The 23,911-nt window shown below is 58.3% G+C and overlaps 3 protein-coding genes across 5 annotated transcripts in view; 1 reads left to right on the forward strand and 2 right to left on the reverse strand.

Moving 5' to 3' along the window:
- Window positions 1-50: 50 nt before the first annotated feature.
- Window positions 51-3,531, reverse strand: LOC146765722 (uncharacterized). Of its 3 annotated transcripts, XM_085558125.1 has the most exons (5): window positions 2,220-3,531; window positions 1,932-2,072; window positions 1,646-1,789; window positions 886-1,044; window positions 51-378 (listed from the first exon to the last, which is right to left on the reverse strand). In XM_085558125.1, exons 1-5 carry the CDS (start codon window positions 2,692-2,694, stop codon window positions 368-370), a joined length of 930 nt encoding a protein of 309 aa, XP_085414251.1. In that variant the 5' UTR covers window positions 2,695-3,531; the 3' UTR covers window positions 51-367. The 3 variants fall into 3 exon arrangements, with proteins under 3 accessions (XP_085414251.1, XP_085414250.1, XP_085414249.1); XM_085558124.1 differs by lacking the exon at window positions 51-378 and having other exon boundaries at window positions 485-1,044; XM_085558123.1 differs by lacking the exons at window positions 51-378; window positions 886-1,044 and having other exon boundaries at window positions 1,189-1,789.
- Window positions 3,532-3,680: 149 nt separating this feature from the next.
- Window positions 3,681-5,867, reverse strand: WFDC2 (WAP four-disulfide core domain 2). The gene is made up of 4 exons (XM_021547324.4): window positions 5,521-5,867; window positions 5,125-5,259; window positions 3,957-4,109; window positions 3,681-3,863 (listed from the first exon to the last, which is right to left on the reverse strand). Exons 1-3 carry the CDS (start codon window positions 5,813-5,815, stop codon window positions 3,958-3,960), a joined length of 582 nt encoding a protein of 193 aa, XP_021402999.2. The 5' UTR covers window positions 5,816-5,867; the 3' UTR covers window positions 3,681-3,863; window position 3,957.
- Window positions 5,868-19,472: 13,605 nt separating this feature from the next.
- The window catches only part of CTNNBL1 (catenin beta like 1), a 46,899-nt gene continuing 42,460 nt past the window's right edge, over window positions 19,473-23,911 (forward strand). The window contains exon 1 of the mRNA XM_085558128.1: window positions 19,473-19,568. Within this exon, the coding sequence (XP_085414254.1) occupies window positions 19,539-19,568 (30 nt within the window). The 5' untranslated portion in view covers window positions 19,473-19,538. The remainder of the gene's footprint in view (window positions 19,569-23,911) is intronic.

A 23,911-nucleotide genomic window follows, 5' to 3' on the forward strand; every position in this document is an offset into this window, starting at 1 on the left:
AGGCAGCCCAGGCTGCCAGCGCCTCTGGGAAGCAGAGCACAGAACAGAGGTGCCTGTGGGATGGTTTATTTTGTGGAGCAGCTGGGGCCATTGTGGATACAGGGTTTTGCCTCATGTGGGGTTGCTAGGAGTCTTGCCCATGGGTAGTGCAGGCAGCATGCAGCCCTTAATGGCACCGCTGGGAGTGCCAGGGACCTGAGCAGAAGCATCGGAGTCAATGCTGGTGCCACCCTGCCAGTGCACAGGGTCCAGTGCAGGGAGAGGTGTGGGGTGCACCAGCACCTCTGCCCAGCCCATGGGTGCAATGGCAGTGGGGTGGGGATGACCCTGAAATGGCAGCTCCTGGTGCAGTCCTTCCTGGCCACGGCTACGCTGTACCTGGAAGAGGCAAGTGAGGTGGTCAGTGAGGATGCCTCAGTGCTCCTTCTCTGAGGGATGGGAGTCCTGTGGTGCTCCTGCCCTGGCCCCCCTCTGTCCCCTCCGGGCTGGACCCAGGAGGCAGCAGGCTGGAGGGGACTGTATCCCACCGTGGGTGGATGCAGACCCTGCTGCAGCCCTGTAGGCAGCACTTCTGGCCAAGGGGACAGTCCTTGTCCTGCAGGCACAGGAGGAGGCACAGGCACTTGGCTGCCTGATCACCTTCTGCTGCAGGGGGACAGAGACCTGGCCATGCTGGCACATGTGGAGAGAAAAAGGGGTGAGGGGCTCAGGGCACCCCTCCAGGGTGGGGGAGCTGCCCTGCCTGCAGGGGTGAGCTCTTCACTGAGCTCCTGCCCCATTGGACAGCAGCTCAGTCCTCAGCTTCCCATTGCCCCCCAGAGGGTCATGGTGACAGGTAGGGAGGGGGCACAGGGGTCTGGGCCCCACAGGGTGCCCATGGTTTACCCTTGGTGGGTGGTTTGCAGATGTGACCACAGCCGGTGGTGCAGCACTTGTTGTCCCCAGTGCAGTCACTGTCGGTGTCACACTGCTCCAGGCAGGGCCCCAAGGAGCCCCGCAGCACCGTGGGGCACACGCCGGGCTTCACTGCAGCATGGTGGCTCCCTGGTGACAGGGAAGAGGGCAGCTGTGCTGGGATTCTGTCCCCAGTCCCACTGCTGGCGCAGCCTCGGTCTCCATCCTGTCCCTGTCCTGCTCCTCCATCTTCCTTCCCAGGCACCACGATGACCTCAGTCACCATCCTCACACCCACACCAGTCTGACCCAGTGAGACCAGTCACAGCTCAGTATGGGATGCCAGCTGGTAGCTGGAGTGGTGAAGGACAACCCTTGCTTTGGGTGAAATCTAAGCGGGGTGCAGGAGGGAGGGTCAGGAGGGGGTTCAGCCTTTCACGCACTCAGAGCCATCTCCCACCCATCACAGAGGAGCTGGGCATGGGGATCCCTTCCCACAGCCCTGAGGGCCAGCTCTGAGGGCTGGGGCTGTGCCCAGGGCAGGCTGTGGCACTGGGAGCCGCAGCCAGTGACACACACTCCCTGGGGCCTGGTTGGTGCCACCAGCTGCACACTTGGCCAGGCACAGCTGCTGCGGCTTGTCCAGCAGTAGGGCCGGGCACACACTGGGCTCTGCCAGGGGGGAGCTGGGCTAGCACCAGTGCAGTGGTGGGCTGGATGTGGGGATCAGAGAGGGCTGGGGGGGCTGTACCTGTGTCTGGAGGGGTGCAGGCCAATCCACAGCCAGAGAAGCAGCACTTGTGCTCCCCAGGGCAGTCCCGGTCATCGGTGCAGCGGTTGGGGCAGGCAGCAGCTCTCCTCTGGGCACGCTTCCATGGGCAGAACCCAGGTTTGGCTGGAGGGAAGGCGCAGGGTTTGGCATGCAGCCAGCCTGGCCCCACTGCCCACGACTCCCCTGTAGTGGGATGGGGGCTGCAGAACCCTGGGGCTGCCCCAGGGCGTTCTCAGCCTGGCATGGGGTCTCCAGGACACCTCACCTGGCTCAGCAAGCACGCAGCGGGTGCAGCAGCCGCGGGTGCAGCACTTCTCCCCCGAGTGGCATGCGGTGTCGTTGTGACATCTCGTCCCACAGCTTGGCCCAATGGCACTGCCAGCACGGGGGCAGTAGCCCGGGCTCTCTGCAGAGGGAGATGCTCCATGCAGCCGCGTAGCCATGTCTCAGGGAGCAGGGACACCCCCTCCAGGGGCACCAACACAGGCACCAGCCCACATCCCACCCATTGCCCGATCCTCGTGCTGGCATCCCTTGGAGTGAGCAGAGGTACCTGTGGTGGGCAGGAGGCAGGTCCAGACCTTCCCGTCCTGGCAGCACTTCTCAGCACCAGGGCAGCCATGGTCGGAGAGGCAGTACAGTCTGGAGGGCCAAGGGGCTCTGCTCGTCCCCACTGGGCACTCACCCACTTTGGGGGGAGCAGGAGGGGCAGTGGGGGTCCAGTGTCCCTGCAGGGCCCGGTGAGGGGATTCAGTGAGGGTGAGGGCAGTGCCCTGGTCCCTGGGGCTGTGCTGCTGGGCCAGGGTGAGCAGTGCCAGGAGCACCAGAAGGGTGCGGTGGCCCAGCATTGTGCTGCAGTCAATGTGCTTCTGGGCAAGGGGCTGGGATTTAAACCCTGCTGGAGTGGGGGCTGGCCAAGCCAAGCTGCTCCTTCTCATGGCGGCACAGTTCCGGGACTGTGGGAGTGCTGGGCATGAACAATTCAGCTTGGGGGAGACTCCTGGGGCAGTTCTGGGCTCATGGCCCATGGCTGACACATCTGCAGCTCCTTTTCCAGGTCACTGGTGACCTGTGAGCAGCTGGGCCAATGGCTGAGCACTCCCAGAGCTACACCATTGAGAGCATGGATGGGACACTGGAGCAGTCCTGTCCCAGTCTTCAGTGTCCAGGGGATCCCTCCTGGCACACCTGGAGCAGGGAGAGCTGCTGTGGAGCTGTGGTGCTGGCACAGCCTACACCTGCACTGCAGAGAGAGGGGGAACCAGCACCAGACACTGGGCAGTGCTGGGCAAGGTGTGGGGCTCACTCAATCCCAGGGGATGGCTCTGCCAAGGCGGGGGCTATGGGGGTGCCAGCCCCTCCCAGGCAGGAGGGACATGCTCTGATCCCAGGGCCTGGGAGCAGGAACAGGCAGGTATGGAAGAAACAGGGCCCCTGGAGACCTGTGGAGAGCAGGAAGTGCCAGGGGAAAGCAGGACAGGAGCAGGAGCCCAGATTTGAGCAGGTGGAGAGGGATGTGGCAGGGGCAGGCATGGGACCAGGGCATGTGGGTTGCACTGCCGAAAGTTCCTTCAGGCTTCTGCTGTGGGCAAGGTGCCATGGCCAGGCTGGGGGGGCAGGGGTAAGGAGGAGTTTGGGTAATGCTCCTGTACGAGCACACACTGCAGCCTGTTTGTCCCTGGCCACTGCAGAGCAGGGAGCAGACAGCCCCTCTGCTCTGATGGCACACGGACACAGCTGCACCTCAACAATGCTCTGAGCATGGTGGAGAACCCAAGGTGGAGGAGCCAGAGTGCAGGGACAGCTGGGACCATAGACCCATGGGACAGCCCCAGGCAGGGCACAGGCAGGGGACCCTTGGAGGCATGACAGAGTCAGTTGATGCTCCTGCTTGTGAATCCCTGGTATCCCTGGTATGGGATGGAGAAGCTGCCATGGTTTGTGATGGAGAGGTGGCCACAGCATGGAACAGATAGGTGGCCATGGTGTGGGATGGAGAGGCAGCCACAGCATGTCAGGGAGAAGCTGCTTTATTGGAGAGAGTGCAGGGGGTTTGCCCTGAGCAGAGAACCTCAGGGAGAAAACTGAGGCTGAAGGCTCCAAGCCAGGGGGATGGTGCAGGGCCACGTCCAGGGCATGTGGGATGGGCATCGGGCAGCAGCTTCCCTGTGGCTGGGCTGGCAGGAGACGGCTGCACCTGCAAAGGAGCAGAGGCTGTGAGCAGGATGGGTGCATAGGTGCCGTGCTGCGGTGCTGTGGGATCCCCGGGGCTGGAATGCACCCAGCTGACCTCAATGGATGGGTGTCACACAGGAGACCTTGCCACAGCCATTCCTGCAACACTTCTGGACCCCGGAGCAGTTGGCATCGGTCTTGCACTGGTTGGCGCAGACGCCCAGCATGGGGATGCCCGGGTTCACGGGTGGGCAGGTGCCAGGCTTCTCTGAAAGACAAAAGAACATGGCTGAGACCTGCTAGCCCTGGCAAGGGGGGGAGGGCCTACCCGGCAGGTCCCAAAGCTGTGGGCATGGCCCTGGCCCCTATCTGCCATGGAGGAGGGATCACCACGGTACCCAGCATTTCCCCCATCCCATTGATCTGCTTGTTGGCACTCCTTGCCAGCTGGACCTGATGGGAACACAGCAGGGTGGCCACATGGCATAGTGGTCCCCAGCAGTCCCTATGCTCAGTGTTCCCTCTCAGGGACACATGGCTGACACAGGATGCACAGCTGCAACATGCAGACCTGATGCAGGCCTTGGCCCTGCTGTCCTCTACAACTGCCATGGCTGGCCCAGCTGTTTGCTCATAGCATGGGGGCGCAGCCTAGGCCTCAGCCAGGATCACAGGCCCCCCAAACAGCCTTTGCCCAGCAGTGTGGAGCCTCTGCCCCACTGTCCCATTGCCTGCCACTGGCATTGAGCTCTGGCTCTGCACCATGCTGCCCTCCACTGTGGTGCAGCCAAGCCAGCACTGTCCTGCAGGTAGCCATGGAGGCTCTGGAGCATCCAGGTCATATCCATGTGTCTGCAGCTGTGGCTTCCAACTCCTGCACCCGTCTGCTTGGGTTGCTATCCAGAATGACTGTTGTGGTGAGCAACAGAACGGTGCCCCTCGCATCCTGGGCTGGCAGCTGCCCACAAGGCTGAACAGGACTGCAATGGGGAGTGGCGCAGACCCCACCTTCCACCCAAGCCCCAGCATCATTTAGGGGTGTCCACTCAGCCCCTGCATCGCTGAGAGGAGGAAGATGTGAGTACGGCCCAGCAGGAGCACACCCCGAGCCTGCTGGGCTTCCGTGCAGCCCCCAGTCCCCGTCCTGCAGCTGAACACACATCGGGCACCCAGGCTTGGTGCCACCGCTGCAGCGCCCGTACTGCTGGCTGGGACGTGCGGCTGGCTCGTGTCAGCGGCACCGACTGCGGGCAGCGCGGCCAAGGAGCAGGAGGGAGTGTTACCGTCAGGCTTCTGGCAGGCCTTGCCGCAGGCTGCCGGGCAGCACTTGAGGGTGCTCTCGCAGTCGCCATCGGACTGGCACCCCACCGTGCAGTTCACCGCATCCACCGCCGGGCTCGGGCACACGCCGGCTTTTGCTGCAAGGCAATGCGGGGCGTGGGCAGGCGCGGGGCGGCGGGCGCCGGGCAGGGCGAGGGCGCCGTCCCTTTCCGGGAGATGCTGCCCCGGCCCCAGGGCTGGGTCCAGGGATGCTGCCGAGCCCGACCGCGCCGGGCACAGGCCGGTGCTCGCCCCGGCCCCCACGCCGGCTCGCCCTGGGGCTGGGAGGGAGGGAGGGATGCTGGCCGCTGGCCGGGCGTGCCGTGACGAGCCGTGCCGGGCCATGCGCTCATACTCACTGGTGTCATTCTGGGCGGATGCTGCCGGCAGCTCTGCCCAGAGAGCCAGGAGCCCCGCCAAGATGAGGACGCTGCGGGCCGCGGGCATGGTGCAGGAACCGGCTGCGCTGTGCCCGCCCGGCCGGCCTTTAAGCTCCTCTCCAGGTGGGGCCGGCGGGCTCGGCCTTCCGGGTGGCTCCCAAGGGCCGGGCAGGGCCAGGCTCCCCCTTCGCGCTTGCACAACCCGAGTATCAGGTATCTGCTGCTGCTGGCTGCCGACCAGGGAGGGGGAGCCTCGAGGAGACTGGGCGGCCATGCCGAGAACTCGCCCGGCAGGAACGGCAGCCGAGCGCCCCCGGGCACGGCCCCGCACGCCGGACCCCGGCCGGCCCCGGCCGAGCCCGCCGGGGCGCTGGGTCGCCGCGGCCCTGCGTGGCGATCGGCCCGGGGATGAAGGGGCACCGCTCGCCAAGGAGCGAGTGCACCGGGGACGGGGCATGACCCGACCCTGCTCACGCTCACCTCGCACCCGTGAGCTTGAGTGGAGCCCCTGGTCTGGGTCGCTGATGCCCCGAGGCCAGGAGGAGCCAGCAGTGCAGACAGGGTCGTGGCTCAGCTCTGCTTCTGCTCACCCAGCTCCTGCTCCTGTTCCAGCCACTGTTCTCCTCCAGCTCTTGCTCCTCAAGTGAAGGGTCCTCCAGGCTGCCTGTGCCTTGGGCAGGTGCCTGCCCTGCTCCTTCCCACAGCCACGGGAACTCTTGCCCGGCCATAGCCCTGTCCCACGGACCCTGCCATCCTCACAGTCTCCCACAGCACTGGGGATGCAGATGGACCATCTGACCACCATTTGTGCAAGTGGCTGTCAGGCAGTGCGTCATTGACATGCACTCCCAGTGCTCGGGGGAATGGTGGTACTGGGGCTGTAGGACCCCAGTCCCTTTGGCCTGTCCAGAATACCCTTCCCATGGCACATCTGGTGCATCGGGACACTTCACTGTCCCTGGCAATGTCAAGCTGGGGATGGTTTGCACCCAGCTCGCCCACCTGGCATAGCTGCCCTGCTCACATCAGCATTTGCCACTCTGCCAGCACCCATCCTCCTGCCGGAGGATGAAACCTGCCCTGTTCCTGTGATGTGCTCTTGCTGCTGGTGGAGACAGCCCCAGCTCCAGGCATCTTGCAAACTTGCATGGGCCAAGGGTGCATGGGGCCGGGACATGATCCCTGCCTGAGTCACGAGTTGGCGTCTGCTCTGCCGGGGTCCGTCTCCAGGTAATTTAACCCCACAGTCAACATTGTGGCACGGCGGCGTGGCAGTAAATCAGTAACTGTTTGCCTTTGCCTGTGGTCCCCTCCCTGCCAGGTGTTTATGCAGGAACAGGAGCCGGCGCTCAGCCGCCTGCCCCACTGCCGCACCTCATGTCACCGCTGACGGCAGTGGGAGTGACACATGGGCAGAGGCCTGGGGTGGCAGGGAAATCATCAAGGCAGCCGTTTTCCCTGTGCCCTTCCGGATGGGGCCTTGCTGAGGAGCTGCAGGGACCTGGCCATGCTCAGGCTGGCTGAGATGCTCCCACAGTGGGCCCAGGGCCAACATCGGGATGCCAGGAATGAAAATAAGCATCTTGCAGCCCAGTGACCCCTGCACCAGGGCCAGAGCACAGTGCTGTGTTGGCCACAGTGGGATAGGGGTGATAATGGCTGGGAGGTGAGCACACTGCCCACCAGGATGGAGAGGAGGGACCTGCACCTTCCCTACCTATGCTGCACAGAGACAGAGCCCATCTGGACCCAGCAGCAGCTTCTCTAGAGCAGCAGCACTGCTGCCAGTCCCTCACTGCCCACCCAGGGTCACTGGTGTCCCACTGTGACTTGGCTGTGGCCCTGTGCTGGTGCCGTCTTTGAGCATCACTGCCTTGGTCTGACCCTGTGACAACTCTGCCCCAGCATGGGGTGACCCCAGTGTGGGGTGACCTTGGTGCTGGCAGTGAGCAGCCAGAACTGGCAGGCTGTGAGGGAGAATGCCAGCACAAGAGCAGCTGGATGACAGCAGAAGGGAGCCCAGAAATGGAAGGCTCATGGAAAGAGACGAGGGGAAAACCACAGGGAAAACTGAGAGTTGGCAGGAGCAGTGGAGGCACCAGTGGTTTTGCCCACACTTGTGGCCCAGCTCCAAGGTGCCCAGCTGGTTGCTGAGGGGACAATCCAGCTGAAGCTGCCCCCAGCCAGCTGGAGCACCTGGAGGGGGACTGAGCAAGCTGGCAGCAGGGCCAGCAGCTCCAGCCCACACAGTTGGCATCACCTTCTGACAGACAGGAATGCTCTGGCTCCTGTCCCCAGTGTATGGCATCCGGGATATTGGTGTCCCCACCCTGGCTCTGCCAGGTGCTTCTTCAGCAGAGGCTGAGAATGGCTGTGGGGAGTACAGGGATCTGAGAGCTATCTCCATGGCCAGGGAGGATCCTGGCTGAGCACATGGGATCAGCAGCCTCAAACCAGACCCCAAAGTCTCATCTCTGCTGCATCCCTTGAGAGCTGTGCCCACCACCACTGAGCCTGGTCACGGTGGCTGCACCCAAGCCTTGCAGGTGACTGTGGCTCCTCCATGGCACCAGGGAAGGTGCTGGAATCACGTCACCTGACTGCTGAGGGAACGTGGTCAATGATTAAAAGGGGCACATTGCAGTGCCCCCGAGCAGTGAGTCAGCCTCCCGCTCCTGGCACAGAGCAGGGATAGGAAGTACAGGGATACAGAGGGACACCCCATCCTCTGGAGATGCTGGGCCCCTCAGTCAGCAGCACAGGGTCCCCACACCATGGGCATGGACTGGTGCATGGCCCCTCAGGTCCAGCCATGCACCTGCTGAGGGCTCCTGCCACACTGCCACATCCTGCCACAGCCGAGTCCCCTGCCCACGCTGCCCCTGCGGCGCAGACCTCGGTGGCGCGTGAATGCTCTGGAGCTTGGCATGTGCCTGGCTCTGTGCTGGGGCATTGCTCCTACCTGCTCGTTCCATCTGGGACCCCTGCCCCAGTCAGCCCCACAGTGCTCCAGGGGCTAGCAGAAGGCATCCCCACCCCAAGCCCCCCAGCACTCACCTTTGTCCTCAGCAGTTGTAGGGGCTGCCTGAAGCTGGGCACACAAGGCCAGGATGCCCAGGAGCAAAATGATGGTGGTCTTCATGTTGGTGAAAGCCAAAGGTATGGATGAGGAGCGCAGTTTGGCAGGGTTTATATTTGTGTGGGGCTGGGGAGGGGCCATGCACATAATCTTCATGTGCCAAAACACTCTCTGCTGCTGCGTGTCACAGTTGTGCCCGAGGCAATGACGGCCTGAGAAATGATTTACCTAGCCTTGTCCAGCCCTGGCAACACAGTTGCAGCAGGGGGAAAGACCCTCAGCACTCTCACAGGGAAAGGGAAATGAGACCATGGGCTAGGGTCACCCTACAGCCATTGGGAGCCCAGAACTACCCAGCTGTGACAAGTGATTAGCTGAATTTGTAGGTTAGGAACCCAGAGGGGGCTGCTCAGAAAGACGTTTCCCTGGGGGCTGCTGTCCTGGCAGTGTGTCACTGGGGTGACACAGGGCTGTGGGTCTGCTGGGCTGTGCCCATCCCAGAGACCCAGCACATGCTTGTTCCAGTCCTGGCCTGGTGCCTACGTCACGCCACGTCTGCCAGTGGAGCCTCAGGGGACAGCTGGCTGGGTCCCTGCGGGCAGGCATAGCCTCAGGGGGAGCAGAGCGTGGGAAGCCTCCATGAGACACAAGGCTGGATGCACCCGTTGCTGAGCACCATTCCTCCGTGGGGACAGGCTGGTGGCTCAGTGCCGACACGTCGCTGGCTGCTGACATGTCCCAGCAGATGGGTGCTGTGGTGGGGTCAGCACTGGGGCTGCCTCTCACCTCCCCATGCTCCCAGACTGGTGACAGGTGACCCTGGGATGCCCAAGGTCAAAGGTGTGGGGGGTCACAGGGAGCCCAACTGAGCATGTGAAGGGTGACCATGCCAAGGGTGAGGTGTGCTCCCTGCTCTTGGGGACCCCGCCATGCTGCCACTGCTGTGTCTGAGACCCTGCCAAGCAGGACCTCTGCTTCCTGCATCCCATTCCATGCAGAAAGGAGCATGGTCAAGGGAGTGCAGCCCTGCTAGGGAGCTGTTCTGTGGCTCCTCTCATTGCTGAGCTGTGGCTATGCAGGCACAGCTCTCTGTGCCTCACTGAATGACAAAGGGCTGCTGGTAAATTGGGCAGACATGGCCTGGATTAGGGGGGCCGAGCTTGGGACTGGCAGGCCTGCAGCAAAGCCAGGGGACAGCCAGGGCTGCAGAGGGACAGAACTAGGCTTTTTGAGGGACTGTTGGAGGAGACTTGTCCTGTGCTGCAGAATGGCCCCAGGTGGGGACACCAGAGACACCAGGGACACACCCTGCCTGGGAAGTTGTGACAAGGCCAGCCTGCCAGGATGCAGGCATCTATGCTGAAGCCAATGTGACCTCTGTGGCCTCATCCAGGGTTTTACAGCTCAACGATCAGACTTTCCCACTTGGAAATTCCTGTGTGCGTCATCCCTGTTCCGAGCAGCTGAATACATTTGTTTCTGGCAGAACTCTGTGTCTAAATCAAAAGGAAACATGAGCAGGAACCAGGGGCTTTGCGAGCAGCCTGGTCACATGCATGGGGTCGCTTTGAGTGGCACCTTTGCCACAATGTGGCATGTGCCACTCAAAGGGACCCCATGCTTGTGACCAGTGCAGTGGTGGCGATGTGGGGGCCACCTTCTCCCGAGCAGCCTTTGCTGGTGCTGGCGGCCCGGGCTCTGCGGGGCCCTTGCCCTCTTCCTGCCCGGCTGCTGCGTGCCCGATGCGTGTCACGGCGTGGCATCGGCGGCGGCCCGTGCCACGGCTGGGGGACACGGCAGTGTGCGCCTGGCCATTGGGCTGGGGGACATGGACCCCCTGCTCTGGGCAGCCCCCTCCCCACCTGCACCCGCTTCCCGCCCGCGGCTCCTCCCAGCCGCTGCCGCTGCCGGTGCCGGTGCCGGTGCCGGTGCCGGTGCCGGTGCCGGTGCCGGTGCCGGTGCCGGTGCCTCCGGCCGTTTCTTCCGTCCCCTCCCGCCGTGTGTCGCGGCTCGAGGGCCGGTTCCGTCCTGGTCCCGGCGCCGATCCCTGGCGGCGGCCGGCAGAGGAGGCTGTTGCTCCGCCGGAGCGGACCGGGAGCGGACCGGGCTCTGCCGGGCTCCGGCAGCACCGCCCGTCCCGGGGGTGACCCAGCGTGAGAAGAATGTGGAGCTGCTGGAGTTGGTCCAGAGCTCCGAGGGCTGGGGCACTTCTGCTCTGGAGCCAGGCTGGGAGAGCTGGGAATGTTCAGCCTCTAGAAGAGAAGGCTCTGTGGAGATGTTATGGCACCTTCCAGCACCTAAAAAGGCCCCAAGGGAGCGGTAGAGGGACTTTGGACAAGAGCATGGAGTGACAGAACAAGGTGGAATGACTTCCCACTGACAGAGGACGGGGTTAGATTAGAGATTAGGGAGGAATTTTTCCCTGTGAGGACAGTGAGAAGCTGGAACAGGCTGTCCAGAGAAGCTGTGGCTGCCTCATCCCTAGATTTAAGGCCAAGTTGGACAGGGGTTGCAGCAACCTGGTCCAGTGGAAGCTGTCCCTGCCCACGTGCTCCGGAACTGCTCGGCTCCGAGCTGGGTCCTGTATGTGGGAGGCAAGGGGCTGGCACCTTATCCCCAGCACACTGTTCTAGAGCCAGGGGAGCTGAGGGAGATCAGGGAGGATCACAGCTGAACCCCAGCTCAGAGCGAGGAGGGTGCCCAGCACAGGCAGGGTGCTGCCTGCTGCAGCCCTGCTCAGCCCTGCCTTGAGCTGTCTCTCACAATCTGGGGTTAAACAGCACTGGCTGCCTGAACACTCGCAGGGACTGCTGCTCAATAGCAGCTCTAATAGCCCCCATCCATAATGCAGTGAAGCCAAGACAAGATGCAAGGGTCTAGGCTGGGCTGGTGCTAGCTGCTCACGGCTCTGTGCCACGCATGGCACCCGGCTGGTGGCACGGCCACGCGTGGCGCCTGGCTGGCGGCGCAGGAAGGCGGCCTCCCAAAATGGGGATTTTATTACAGCCATACATCACGGCGGCGGCCTGATGCGGGCAGACGGCGGTGATTTTTCTTCATGGTTTACAGACAAATGAGGGGAAGGAAAATTGATGTGAACTTTGCTATAGCGAGAGGTCGGGCACGGGCAGGGAGCTGGTTATGGATGAGCCAGGGACTGCTGGGGCTGCCAGTCCCTGGGGCCCCTCCTGGCCCCTGCTCCAGGCGGGATGGATGGGAGCACTGGCACGACAGTGCTGGGAGCATCGTGTCCAGCAGGGAGACTGCGCTGCTGCTCCAGGGGTTGGAAGAGTAGGGGCTTCCATCCCTGTGGAGGGATACCTGGAGGGATGCTCTGCTGCTCTGGGGAACCATGTGAGCAGAGTTCTTAATTCTAGCATAGTTTGGCCATACAGTGACAGGTGGGCTGCTGTCACTGGCTGCTGGTGAGACCTTGGCTGCTCTTACCACAATTAAAGTTGCCTCCAGGCATCACAGTCTTACCCAGTGTAAGATAACAGCTAATACCCTCCAATACCATTTATCAGCTTCTCCATATGGTCCATAAATATTAATACAATTCTAATTAGTTCCTTTAAATACATTGCCTAAATAAAACATTTCCAGGGCAATAAATCAGGAGCAAGTTGTCCACTCACCCTACTCACACCCATTGCACAGGGACTGATAAACCCCATGGTTTATCATTAATCCCTCCCCTTAGATCCCAGGAGAAGAGGGGCCCAGGTGCAGTGTGTGAGCAGGGAACGCCCTGTAACCCTCATCAGCAGTAATTCATGGATGTATTTCCCCAGGTGGACCTGGTTTGCATTCCCAGTGATTTGCTCAATACCAGCACCATCCGTGTGTCATCCTGGCAGACAGTGACTCTGCATTGATGGCTGTCTGTTGGTGTGCCCCTCTGAAGGGTCTGTTCCAGCTGCAGCAGTACCATGTGTCCCCTGGCACAAGGCAGTCCCTGACCCATGAGGCTGGAGGGTGCCTGGGGGCTGCTGCTCTGTGCAGACCCTGGCCTTCACCCCCACCTCTGCTTCTTCCTTCTCCTGGGAGGTGACAGCAGTGACTATCCTGCTCAGAGCTCTCCTGTGAGCTGGAGGAGATGGGATCCCTCCAAAGGTGCTGTGGGTGGGGGTGAGTGTGCACACAGGGTGACATTGCTCACAGGAGTGCAAGGGGCACAGAGCGCTGCCTGGGGCACAGGCATTAGGTCTGAGAGGAGCATGGCATTCATCCTTCCAGCACTCTGGCTTTGGCAGAAACCGGAAAAGAACAAATACCAAACTCATTTGCTTGAGGAGGAATTAATACGGTGTGAAGCCTGTAGTGGATGATTTAGGAAGTGAATTTAAAATCTCAACACAAATAGATTTTTTTATAAGGTCAGAGGAAAGATTAAACGCTACAGACAAGCACAGCACTTGCCATTTCCAGCATCACTTTCACCATAAATATTTTGGGCTGGCGCTGTCCACGTGGGTCTGAGGCTGCTCACCATGGCTGTGCTGGATGAGCAGGGATGTCTCCATGGAGGCCAGGATGCCTCACCATCCCCTTCCTTACTAGGTTGCTGCCAGCACATGGAAGCAGCCAGCAGTGCTTCATGGTAAGAGGAAGGAGAGGTGATGTGTGTGGCCGTGCTGGAGGTGAACTGGAGAAACCAGCTGTAACTGCTCCAGCTTGGGTAGGATCTGTTCCCAGATCCCTCTGGTATTCCTGCCAGTGGTGCCGAGGGAATCCAAACTGTGGTGCTCACCCAGCACGGTGTGTGCCCATTGCCAGTTCCTGGCTCCTCCTCCTGGTGCCTGGCAGCAACCAGGATTGATGGCAAGAGATTTGAAAGGCTCCAAATGTGGAGGTTATAGCACTGAGCCACCCCCATCCATCACTGGCCATTCATTACCAAGTAACACCCTGCACGCTGGGCTGATTTCACACCTTATCTGAACCCAGCAGCTGTGCCCTAAATCCTGAGTGCCGAGACTGTCTGGAGGAATTCGGCTGCCTGTGCTTAAAATTAGTGTTAGCATCTATCATTTCCCTACACCAAATGGCTTTTGTGTCGGCACTTGGCAGCGCTCATCCGTCACCGGGGCTCCAGGCTGCCCAGCACCATGCCCTCTCTGTCACTGTCACAGGACCCTTGCTGGCAAAACGTCACCCAGAGAACAAGTGCAGCAGCTTTGCCTTTCCTTTCAGCTGGCCTGGCTGGCACTGCCAGCAGTGAGGGTGTCCTTCGTCCCCTTGGCATGGCAGGCACCAGCTCTGCCCTCCCTGTCCCTCCAGCCCTGCCACAGCCAGGCATCTGGCGCGGGCACAGCCTGACACGTGTCCTCTGGCATGGTGGCTCGCTGCCACAGGTGCCACGATGCCAGCACAGCCATGGGGCTGGGTGCCTCTGGCTGCAGTGCCCACAGCCATTCCCGGTGAGGTGAGTCGCTCCTGCCAGGCTGGTGCTGCCGGAGCTGTCGGTGTGATGAAAAGCCTCCCGCAGCAATGCAGATAACATACAAGCACAGGTCAGGCGAGGCCCCTGTAGCCCATCCATCAGGCGCAGCAGCTACAGGCGCTCCTGGTGCCACCATCTGATGCACGTTATCCGGCACAAATGTGTTTCTTCCCCCAAGGTTAAACGGATGAGTGAGGTTCAGGCGCTGACAGCTCCGCCTGCCCCGCGCCAGCGATAAACGAGCTGCAAGAACCAGAGGGAAAAAAAAAGGTTTGTTTTCTGTCAAATGCTCCTTTTGATGGTGCTGGCATGATAATGGCGGCAGCGCTGGGATGAACGTGAGGATGAGACCTGCTTGTGGTGTGGCTGCAGGGCAGCCAGCGATGGCAGCATCACACCTGTGTTGGGTGATGGGCAAGAGCAAGGCTTGGTGAGCTGCTGGAGTACTGAGTGATGCTGGCAGCAGGCACTCGGTGAGCCCCCAGCATGCTGTCAAGCCATGCCGGGACTGGCAGGATTGGGTGGGATGGTGGCGAGCCTGATCCTTCCCAAGGTGCCTGCCTGCCCTGGGCACTGCCCCGGATAGAGTGGCAGGTGGAGATCCCCCACCCTTTGGAGTGTCCCTGCCAGGCAGCTGCTGCCCTGCTCAATGTCACACTTGGAGCCTGTCAACGTGAAAAAAGGTTTGCAGGCGATAAGCGATGGGGCTGCGGCCGCGCCGTGCCGCCCGCGCGTGATTTACTGCGGCGTCGCTAACGGAGCGCAGATTTTTCTTAATCTAAATTGAAAACTACTCAAGTAGAAAAATAATTTCATTGCTTCATCCTGAAGGGGCGGGGGAGAGGGAGGGGAAGATCTGTGCTGGGGCAGGCAGGGCTACAGCTGCCTGCACCCCCCATGCCACCATTCCCCATGGCCTTGGGCAGCTCCTATGCTGGGGACATGCAGCAGCTGTTCCAGCTTGAGCAGAAAACCTGGGTTGTGTGGGGAGGGGGCAGCTTCCAGGACTTAGCTGTGGGGTGTCAGGGCACACCCAGTCCCGGCTGGGACACAGCCCCCGAGTGCAGGTTGATGCTGGCACAGGTGGGGATGTGCAGCCTCACAGATAGATTGGTAATTTGGAGCATGAGTGAATTCTGGGAGCATTTGCTGAGCTGGATAATAACGTGCCCAGTGAGCTGCATCCCATACATGCTGCCAAATTAAATAAATTTTTTTCTCCTTTAATTTAAAAGTCACCGTTGGGAAATCTCCACTGGCCACAGCAGTGATTTCCCCTAGGCTGCCTTTCTGGAGAAATCTTTAATTTTGATTGTCACACTTTGTGGAGTTTATGTCAGGGAAGTAGAGCCATAAATAAGGTGCTGCTTCAGCACCCAGCCTCCAACTGTACCAGGACAGTGAATGGCACTGCCACAGGTGGGGAGCAGGGACAGCCTGACCACAGGCATCCTCTCCCCTTGCACCTTCCTCTTCCCTCCCCACTCCAGCCCCATCTACCCTCAGCTCAGTGCCTGACTTCTCACAGCCTGATTTCACAGGTCAGCAACCTTCAATTTCCTCGGCCCATCCCCACCCCTCCCACCAAATGCTTCACAGGTTCATGAAAATCTCATTAACCATAACACCACAGCTGGGTTCCTGTGCTGGCACTGGAGCCCTCCAGCTCCTGCTGTGCTGTGCCCTGGCATCCAGCACCACGGGACCCCAGGACCAAGCACACAGGGATCCTGGCCAGGAGCTGTGCCAGGCTTTCAGGGTGGGAAGGTGGCACTGGAGAGGGAGGGCACAGGCTGTGTTTTGCTCCATGCTTACAGCTTCACAGCCCCAGCTCAGCTGCTCATGGTGCTGTGGGGCTGGAATGGGTGTCATAGTCAGACTGGGGAGGTGGCAGCTCTCAGGGCTACCCCAATGCCTCCAGCTCTGGGCAAGCAGCACACAACCCTGATAAGGGGCCTGTCCTCTCCCTCCTGGGGCCTGGGGAGGGCATCTCCCAGCAGCTTTTGAGTAATTAAGAAGCGGGAAGGGATTCAGGCAGCTCCCTTCGGCATGGAGCTGGCACAGTAGTGCCGGGCGAGCTCAGGAAAGGTTACACCATTTGCATTTTACCCTTCAGTAATTCCAACACTTACGGGTGCAATTAAGCAGCAGCCTGGTGTTATGAAGCTATCAGGGCGGAGAGACCTGAATTCCAACGATCTCCGTGTGCGTGCCTGTCCCAGACTGCTCCATCTGTCTGCGGTGACACCGCGCGATGCCGGTGGGTCACAGGGACGGGCTGTGATTCCATCTGATGAACATTTTTCCCTTGCTGGCACCCGGTTTTGGTGCTCTCGGAGGCTGAGCACACGGAGGGGAGTGAGTGTTGGGATGGTGGAGCAGGTCCAGGCTTGTGCCATACTCGTCACTACAATAAAGCATCTGATCTGACGGTGCCTCGAAAGAACAGCCCCTGGCCTGCTTTGTTTGGTGTGTGACCCCCTGATGTGGCAGGGCTGGATGGACCACGATGCCTGTGGATTCTCTGCCGTGGAACAGGGTCTCCTCAATGTTCAGCAGCCCCTACCCTCTGTGGGAGGCCGGGGGCTCTGTGGCCATTCTCCTTTCCTGCTTCAGTGGGACAGCAGGCTGGAAGAACTGCTGCCTTTCCCTTTAAGCATCATCCCTGCTTAATTCGATGGTTTTGAGTCCCGGCTCATGATTTCTGCAGCAATTTGGGCTGAGATTTCTCTCTTTCCCTCCATTATCCACTCTGATTAACTCAGCTGGCCCTGTCAGCTCCCATTCCGGCGCGGGAGCCCTGTGAGAGCCTGTTAAAATGCATGAGCCTGTGGCAGTCGCTCCACTGCCCAGCGAGGCTGAACTGAGGGAGGGGGCTGCAGGCAGCAGGGTGGTGGGGCTGGGGACTGTGGGGGTCCAGGGACAGGGTGCAGGTGCTGTGGGGGTGCCAGTGTCCCCCTCTGTCAGTATGGGGGTGTCCTGGCCAGAGTTGAGCCAGGGGGAGACCCTGTGGGGTGCAGGACCCAGTCCCCCCCACATGCCAGGCTGTTGGGCAGCTGAATCTTCCCCCATGCAAAGGCTCGTTTCCCATTCCAGCTCTGACTTGTTCCCTTTTTCTCATTTTAATAAAGACGAAAGCATCCGGAAACGCGGCTGCACCCGCCAAAGAGCGAGATCTGACATAATTAAAAAGTGGCTTCAATCAGGCTGTTTTCCTAATGGTTTGTCATATCAGCCCGCACGGCCCTGCACCCCCTGTGCTCCCAACCCCCTGAGGCATCATTTACATTTCTTAATAACCCCTCATTAATATTCATGACGTGGGGAGGGTAATAACGGCTGAGTGCACACCACTAATTCAATTTCAGCGAGCCTCTGTGTGTTTAGTTAATCACTGGGGGACCTGGGTTACTCAGTACAATTATTTATTCGGAATTAGATCTCGAGGCATCTGGATTGAAACCTGAACTCGGAATAAAATTAAACCAGGATTCTCCTCCTCTCCTCCTCCTCCTCCCACCTTCGCTCCTATCCATGGTTCTGAGCATCCCCTGCAGCCCTGCTTTGCTGGGATGAGGATCTGGCGTTTCCATGCTGAGACCATTGCATAAGCCTCACCTGCAGCTGCTGCTGGGTCCTGGCTCCTCTGTGCCCCTCCAGGGAAAAGTGTCAGCAAAGGCCTGGGGACATGGTCAGCCCTGAGGGTGGCACCCCACTGCCTGTGGAAGTCAGGAGTCCTTGTACTCCTGACCAAGCCAAGTCCCAGGGTTTGCTCCAGCCTATCCAGAGCCTTCAGCCTCTTATCCAGCTTTGTTGCATGTTCCACCTGGGAGAGGCTGGTGCCAGCCCCAGCACCACTCAGCTTCTCGTCTCCATCCTTCATTTATTTGAGAGCTTTTTTAATACTTTGGTTTTGCTCCTGGTTTTGCTTTTTAATTCAGTATTTTGTCCCTGTGCTCCAACTCACCTTATTGGATAAAAATTCTGTTATTGCATCCTGCCCTGTAGGACTGGATGAGAACTGAGCGGTGCCTCAGTTCTTCAAATTCCTGCTTTTGTTTTTTTGAGTGATCCCCCGACCTTTGAGTCCTGTCAGGGAGGTGAATTGAACATTTTCCATCCCTTTTTTCATCGAGGCGAACGCTCTGGCTGTGCTCAGGTTGGGGCTCTGCTTGTCAGTGATGATTTTTGGCTTCCCCCAGCTCCTCCCAGAGCTGCTCCACTCAGTGGGAATGAGGTGCAAGGGAAGCCCTGGGGCAGGAGCAGCTCACCATATTCTGTGTCTGTGGGTGGTCAGTCCTTATCCCCAGTGCTCTCCATGTGTATGCTACACCTGCTTTTTGTGGTTATCCCTGGGTGGGGGGGGCGGGTCAAGCTTCCCAGTATGTGCCAGTACCCCTCAAGGGTCTCAAATTGTGCAGGTTTCACAGCTGGGGAATTATCTGAGCACTCAATATCCCAAAGCCAGATGAGCTAATAATTATCTTCTATTTATCTCATCTTTAACATGCAGATTTGTTGAGTTAATTTTGCCATGACCGATCTCCTATATTTTCTTGAAACAACAGGGGACGCGAGGGACTCCTTCAAAAACATTATATATTTTTTTAATTTTCTGAGATTCCTCAAACCAGACTCCCGCTGAGATAACTGCGTAAGAGCTGCGATCATTATAAAAAAATTATTTTAGCTCAAAACTGGTTTTTTTTTTAAAGCATAGCTGCAATAAATTCAGTAGGATTTTGGCCGAGTTGCCTCTCTCCTAATTATTCTTATTTGTTAAATTGAGAAACGCCTCAGTCTGTGCGGGGTTCTGCATCTTGTGGGATTGCAGGGCGGCTTGTCACCAGCTCGGCAAGCGGAGGGGCCGCCGCTGCCGCGCTGGGAGCCGGCTCCCGGCGTGTTTCACGGTGACAACGGCTCCTGAGGGGCTGGGAGCGGCAACAACCGCGGCAGCCTTTGGAGGTGGTGGGAACGTGCCACGAGAGAACGCCGACCCCGCGGGCCCGGCGGTGCGGGGCGTCGCCTCCCCCGCCGTGACAGCGGCGCCCGGCCCGGGGCACAGCGGGGACGGCAGCGCCGGGGCCCGCCTCGCCCGTGGCGAGCGTCCCTGTCCCCGGTGGTGTGTCACGCTCTCGGCCTCTCCCCGCCCTGCGGCACCGGGGAAGCACCGGGGAGCCCCCGAGCCGCGCCCCGGGCCCCGCCGGCGGCCCCGCTCCCCTTCGCGACAGCGCCGCGCTGCTTTACGGCAGTGTGGCGCCTCCCCGCCTCTCCCTCCCCGGCACGGCGCCCACCGCCTCGCTTTCCGGCAGTGTGGCGCCTCCCCGCCTCTCCCCGGCATGGCGCCCACCGCCTCGCTTTCCGGCAGTGTGGCGCCCCCGCCGCCCGGCCTGCGCTGCCTGCCTTACGGCAGGTGTCGCGCGGCCCCGGTGGTTTGCGACAGGCTCCCGGTGGCGGGGCCCGGTGGGTGCGATGGACGTGGGGGAGCTGCTCAGCTACCAGGTGAGCTCGGGGGGCTGCGCCCTGCTGCGGGTGCCGCGGTGCCCTGCGCTCCCGTGGCCCCGCTGCGGCGGCAGCGATGCTGCTCCAGCTCCGGTGCGGCCGCGGGCCCGGGGCGGCCGCCGTGCGGGGCTCACCGGCCCCACTCGGTGCACGGGGTCTGGTGAAAGTGTCGCTAAGTTCTGGGGGTCTCTCCCCTTCTTGGGCGCGGCGGTGCCCGGTAGGAGCGGGTTCCCGGGGCTCGGCAGCGTCGCCGGTCTCGTTTCGGCACAGATCGGTGCCCGCCGGGGCTGCAGCGAGGCCTCTCCTCCTTCCGTGGCTGTTCCAGCGTCTCTTTCTCCCTGTTGTACGACAAAACCCTTTCAATTTCATTTTTTATCAAAATACGTTTTTAAAAGTTTTCTTTATAGAAGTTTTCCTTTACTGGGTGCGTTTCGTTCCCTCGCCCTGCGTTCACTGGTGGCTCGCTGTGTGCAGGTACCGAGTTTGATTTATTGTCCCAGGAGCAGATTTCTCTGTGGAACTGGGAATGAGGGTTGGAATTGCAGGAACATTTGGATACCTTGGCTGGGATAATGCCGGGCTTGGCTTCAGTTCTCAGCCCGGCTGCAGCCGTGGCGTTTCCCTGGGTGAGGAGAACACCCCGAGGCGGTGTAAGAGTGGCCAGGTGTGCTCCCGAGCTGAGAGCGCAGAATTCCTGGTGGAACTCGGTGCCCTCCTGCTGTGCCTCATTCCGTGGGGCACAGAGATGAAGTGAAGGGGGTGTCTTGCTGTTCACTCCATGTTTGTGCTTTGGGAATGCGTTCTTTGAAGATGCTCAGGGAAAAAAAGACAAGTTGCTGTTGGGTTTGAGAAGTTTCTCAGCAGTTTTCCCAATGGTATTGAAGTTTCTGGGGCAGTCTGAGAGCTCCACTGGATTCTTCCTTGATAATCTCCAGGATGTTTCCTTCTGTGGATTGCTCTGTCTCAAACATCCTTCCACACCCTGCTGCATCCAACAGCACAGCCCTGCTGGTCTAAGATCTACTCCACTTCTGTATTTCCCTATCTTCTTCAAATGTGATTTTTCAACATCAAATTAGAATTTTCATTCCTTACATTCCTTTGATTCTTTGGCCTCCTCCACCCCATCTGGGGCTTAACAATGCCATCCCTTACATGTCTGGGATGCAGGTTAAGACACAGAAGTTTAACAGGTAAACCTGAATGAATTTTCTCATTTTTTAGCCAAGTTCCAGTTTGGGGTTTTGTTGGTTGTTTTTTCTCTTGCTCTCAGAATGTGAGCTCCCCAAGGTTCCCTCCACTCTGGAGGGGAGTGTCCATCCACTTTGCTTTGCTCACTTGGATTTTGTGCAGCTTTCCCTTGGATGAGCTTTCAGCACTGTCAGGGGGTGATTGCTTGTGACAGTGGGGGCTCTATTCTGTCGAGGTAAAGAAATGCTGCTTAGCTGCAGGGTATCTAAATTTTAATTTCATTTCTTGCTGCTAAAATTGTTCTTAGCTGTGGGGAAAAGCATTCTGCAGCTTTCAGCCAGCTGCTGAAATAGTTCCTGAAGGATTTGTCCTGGCTCTGTGTGCTCCTGGGCAGCACAGCTGAATGCAGGTGCTTCTTGTGTCACTAGCTGAGGTGGTGCTTTAGTGAGCTTTGGAAGCCAGTGGTGCTGAATTTAGACCTCCAGAACTGGGGCAGTGGTGAGTACAGGTGAAAGAAGTGGAGGAGCAGAAGGCAGGCAAATAGCTCTGCTTCTGAGAAAATGAGATTCCCTTCTGTGAGGGCATTTCCTGCTGAGAGGTGGGGAAAAATAGTTGGAAGCAGCAGATTTCACTGCCTCCCATCCTGTGGGTCAGGCTCTGCCTTTGGGGAGGGTGGCTTGAAGAAGATGGCCAGGGGAGGGTGGCTTGTCAGCTCACCCAGCAGCTCCTGGCCCACTCCAGCCCTGGATTTGGGAGCTTCCCTGCTCTGGGCTGGCTCAAGGTCTCCTTGGCTGTCCTTATCGAGGGATGGTACCGGCTGTCGGGGAGGTGGAGTGGTGCCTCAGCTCTCTGATTTTAATCTCTTGCTGCAAATGAGTTGGTCTTCTCAACCTCCCTCAGCACAACCCAAAATAATTGCTTTCCTCTTACACTATTTTGAATTTTCTCCTCTAAATGTGTAATCTGTGCCCTTGCTTCAGCAAGAAGATGTTCTCCCTCAGAGCCAAACTTGGCGTGGAAGACTGCAGGCACCGTGCCACCAATTCAGCACCAAGTGTCTGCCAGAATAGGAAAAGAAACCTCTTGCAACAAAAAATACAATTAAACAGCACCTGGCCATTTATACAAAGCTCAGGAATCCATAAACTTTACGTGTTGCTGCAAAACAGTTGCAGATGGTCTAAAGTGATGATTAAATATTGCTGCTGTTTGCCCAGATCCTCCGTGTTTGGTCTCTGATTACAGAGGGTAATTAAGAGGATAAAGCCAACTCCGGGGCTATTCAGAGTCTTCTTTCAGTTGTCTTGGGAGGGAATAAGGGACATTATTTGAATTCTCATTAAAGGCAGATTTCACCACCGTGGGTGATCATTGCAAAGCGCTGATTTTTTGCTGGAATGTCAGTAAAATCAAGTAGCAGAAGAAGCAGTGAGGGATGGGGTGAGATGTGCCTCCACCCGCTGGGCCATCTCCCCGTGCTCTGTCGGGGCTGAGGGCGGTGTGTGCAGGGATGGATCTCTGTGAATCCACGGGGGCACATCATCATTTCTGCTGCTGGTACGGATAATTTGCTGTCAATTTGCAATGTAATGGATGCATCTGATGGTAGGGGCAGCTCAGCTGAGCTGGTTGTTGACTGCTCACAGAATTATTATCCCACTAGCTGCTCTCCTGGCGGCAGTTAAAACAAGGAGCCTACGTTGGCTCAGCTGTCTGCCTCATCCCTTGGCTCTGCTCCTGGAGTACAGCCCCATGCTGCCAGAGCTGGCTTGGTGCTCTCACAGGGTGGCAAGTCAATCTCTAGTTTACTTCCCAATAGATTGTCTTTGACCACCAAACCAGAGGGTGTCAAGAAAGATCCCTGTCCTGTGCCTCACTGATGTGTTCCTTGGGTGGTTCAGAGCCTCGCAAGGGAGGCTGGAGGGCACAGGGGTTCATTCCCTCTGAAATGAATAATCTGTACCCATGTGGGTACAGTGTGCACCTGTCATTGCATTTGCCTCAGATTGTGTGATTTGGAGCTCTTGGGTCTCTGAGATTTCTGATTTTCCTGGGGTACCAGTTCTTCCAGTTTTTAGCACTCAGACCCTGCACCATTTAGAAGTGCTGTGCGTCATGCCTCAGGAAGAAAAAGCATGGCAAAGTGAGATTGATAGTTGCCTGGTTTATCACCAACATTGGAAACAAAATTAGGAAGTCATAGAAGATTCCTCTGGAGATTAGGATCCCAAACTGACAGCTGCTGTGCTGCTTTCTGAGATGGCTCTTTGGAGCGGGCTGGGATGTGGGCACAGAAGCTGCATCATTTATGAAGATTTATTTCAGATTTCATTAAGAAAAAATTTCTGAGCTTCACAGTAATGAGGTTACTTGCAAAACAGATACCTTAGTAATATGAAACTCCTGAGTATTTCCTGAATAATATGAAACTACTGAGACCTCTCTAATCCTTCCTTATGTTTGGCAAAGGCTGAAGCAATCAGGATTCTGAGAAATGTGTGTTCTGATTTCGTGGTGTACTTAACCCTGATATTAATGTGCAATCACTGCTTGGAGGGAGCCCAGGGGCGCTGGCAGATTATTGTGCTTTGATTTAGGACATTGTTTCCCTGTTCCTCCTGGCACACGTGGTTGGTGCTGCTCCTGCTGCCCACACCGAGGTCAGGCTCAGCCTTACCTGGCAGTGCATAAACCAGGACCTGTGTCAGGTGTGTCTGGGGAAAGTCTGTACCCAAAGGCTGGGCCCCAGGGAGTGTCTGTCAGCTAACAGACACAACCAGTCCAGGAGGACTACAAGAGAAAGGGAAAGATAATTCTCCCGTTCCCAATTACCAGCTTCTGTTTACTTTTTCATATTTTATAAACACTAGCTTTTTTTAAACCCTTTTGTATTCATTGGTTTTTGTGTGGTGCTATCAGTGTTAGATTTAAATGAAAATGCCTGCTGAATAAATTACTGTGAATGCCCTGCATTCATCAGGAACAGAATTAAGCTTAGCTAACATAACAATTGAAAAATGCTTTTCTTGTGCATTTTCTAATGAATTCTAACTTCTTGCCAGATTCACCTTAGCACAACTAAGTAAAAAACCCCACATTTTGTTTATCAAATGATTAACTTTTCCTTTTCTACCAGAAAGGCATCACTTGTG

The sequence above is a fragment of the Lonchura striata genome, chromosome 20, assembly GCF_050655825.1.
Source record: "Lonchura striata isolate lonStrDom1 chromosome 20, ASM5065582v1, whole genome shotgun sequence".
NCBI classification, from domain to species: Eukaryota; Metazoa; Chordata; class Aves; order Passeriformes; family Estrildidae; genus Lonchura; species Lonchura striata.

Bases quoted from the DNA above. Each gene is read 5' to 3' on its own strand.
- LOC146765722 (XM_085558123.1), bottom strand. From the start codon at position 2,694: ATGGGCCATGAGCCCAGAACTGCCCCAGGAGTCTCCCCCAAGCTGAAT. The intron at 2,073-2,219 runs GTACCTCTGCTC...CTCCCTCTGCAG, and splicing joins CTGCCTCCTGCCCACCACAG to AGAGCCCGGGCTACTGCCCC. The intron at 1,790-1,931 runs GTGAGGTGTCCT...CCTTCCCTCCAG, and splicing joins CTGCGTGCTTGCTGAGCCAG to CCAAACCTGGGTTCTGCCCA.
- WFDC2 (XM_021547324.4), bottom strand. From the start codon at position 5,815: ATGGCCGCCCAGTCTCCTCGAGGCTCCCCCTCCCTGGTCGGCAGCCAG. The intron at 5,260-5,520 runs GTGAGTATGAGC...ATTGCCTTGCAG, and splicing joins ATCCGCCCAGAATGACACCA to CAAAAGCCGGCGTGTGCCCG. The intron at 4,110-5,124 runs GTAACACTCCCT...TTTGTCTTTCAG, and splicing joins GGCCTGCCAGAAGCCTGACG to AGAAGCCTGGCACCTGCCCA.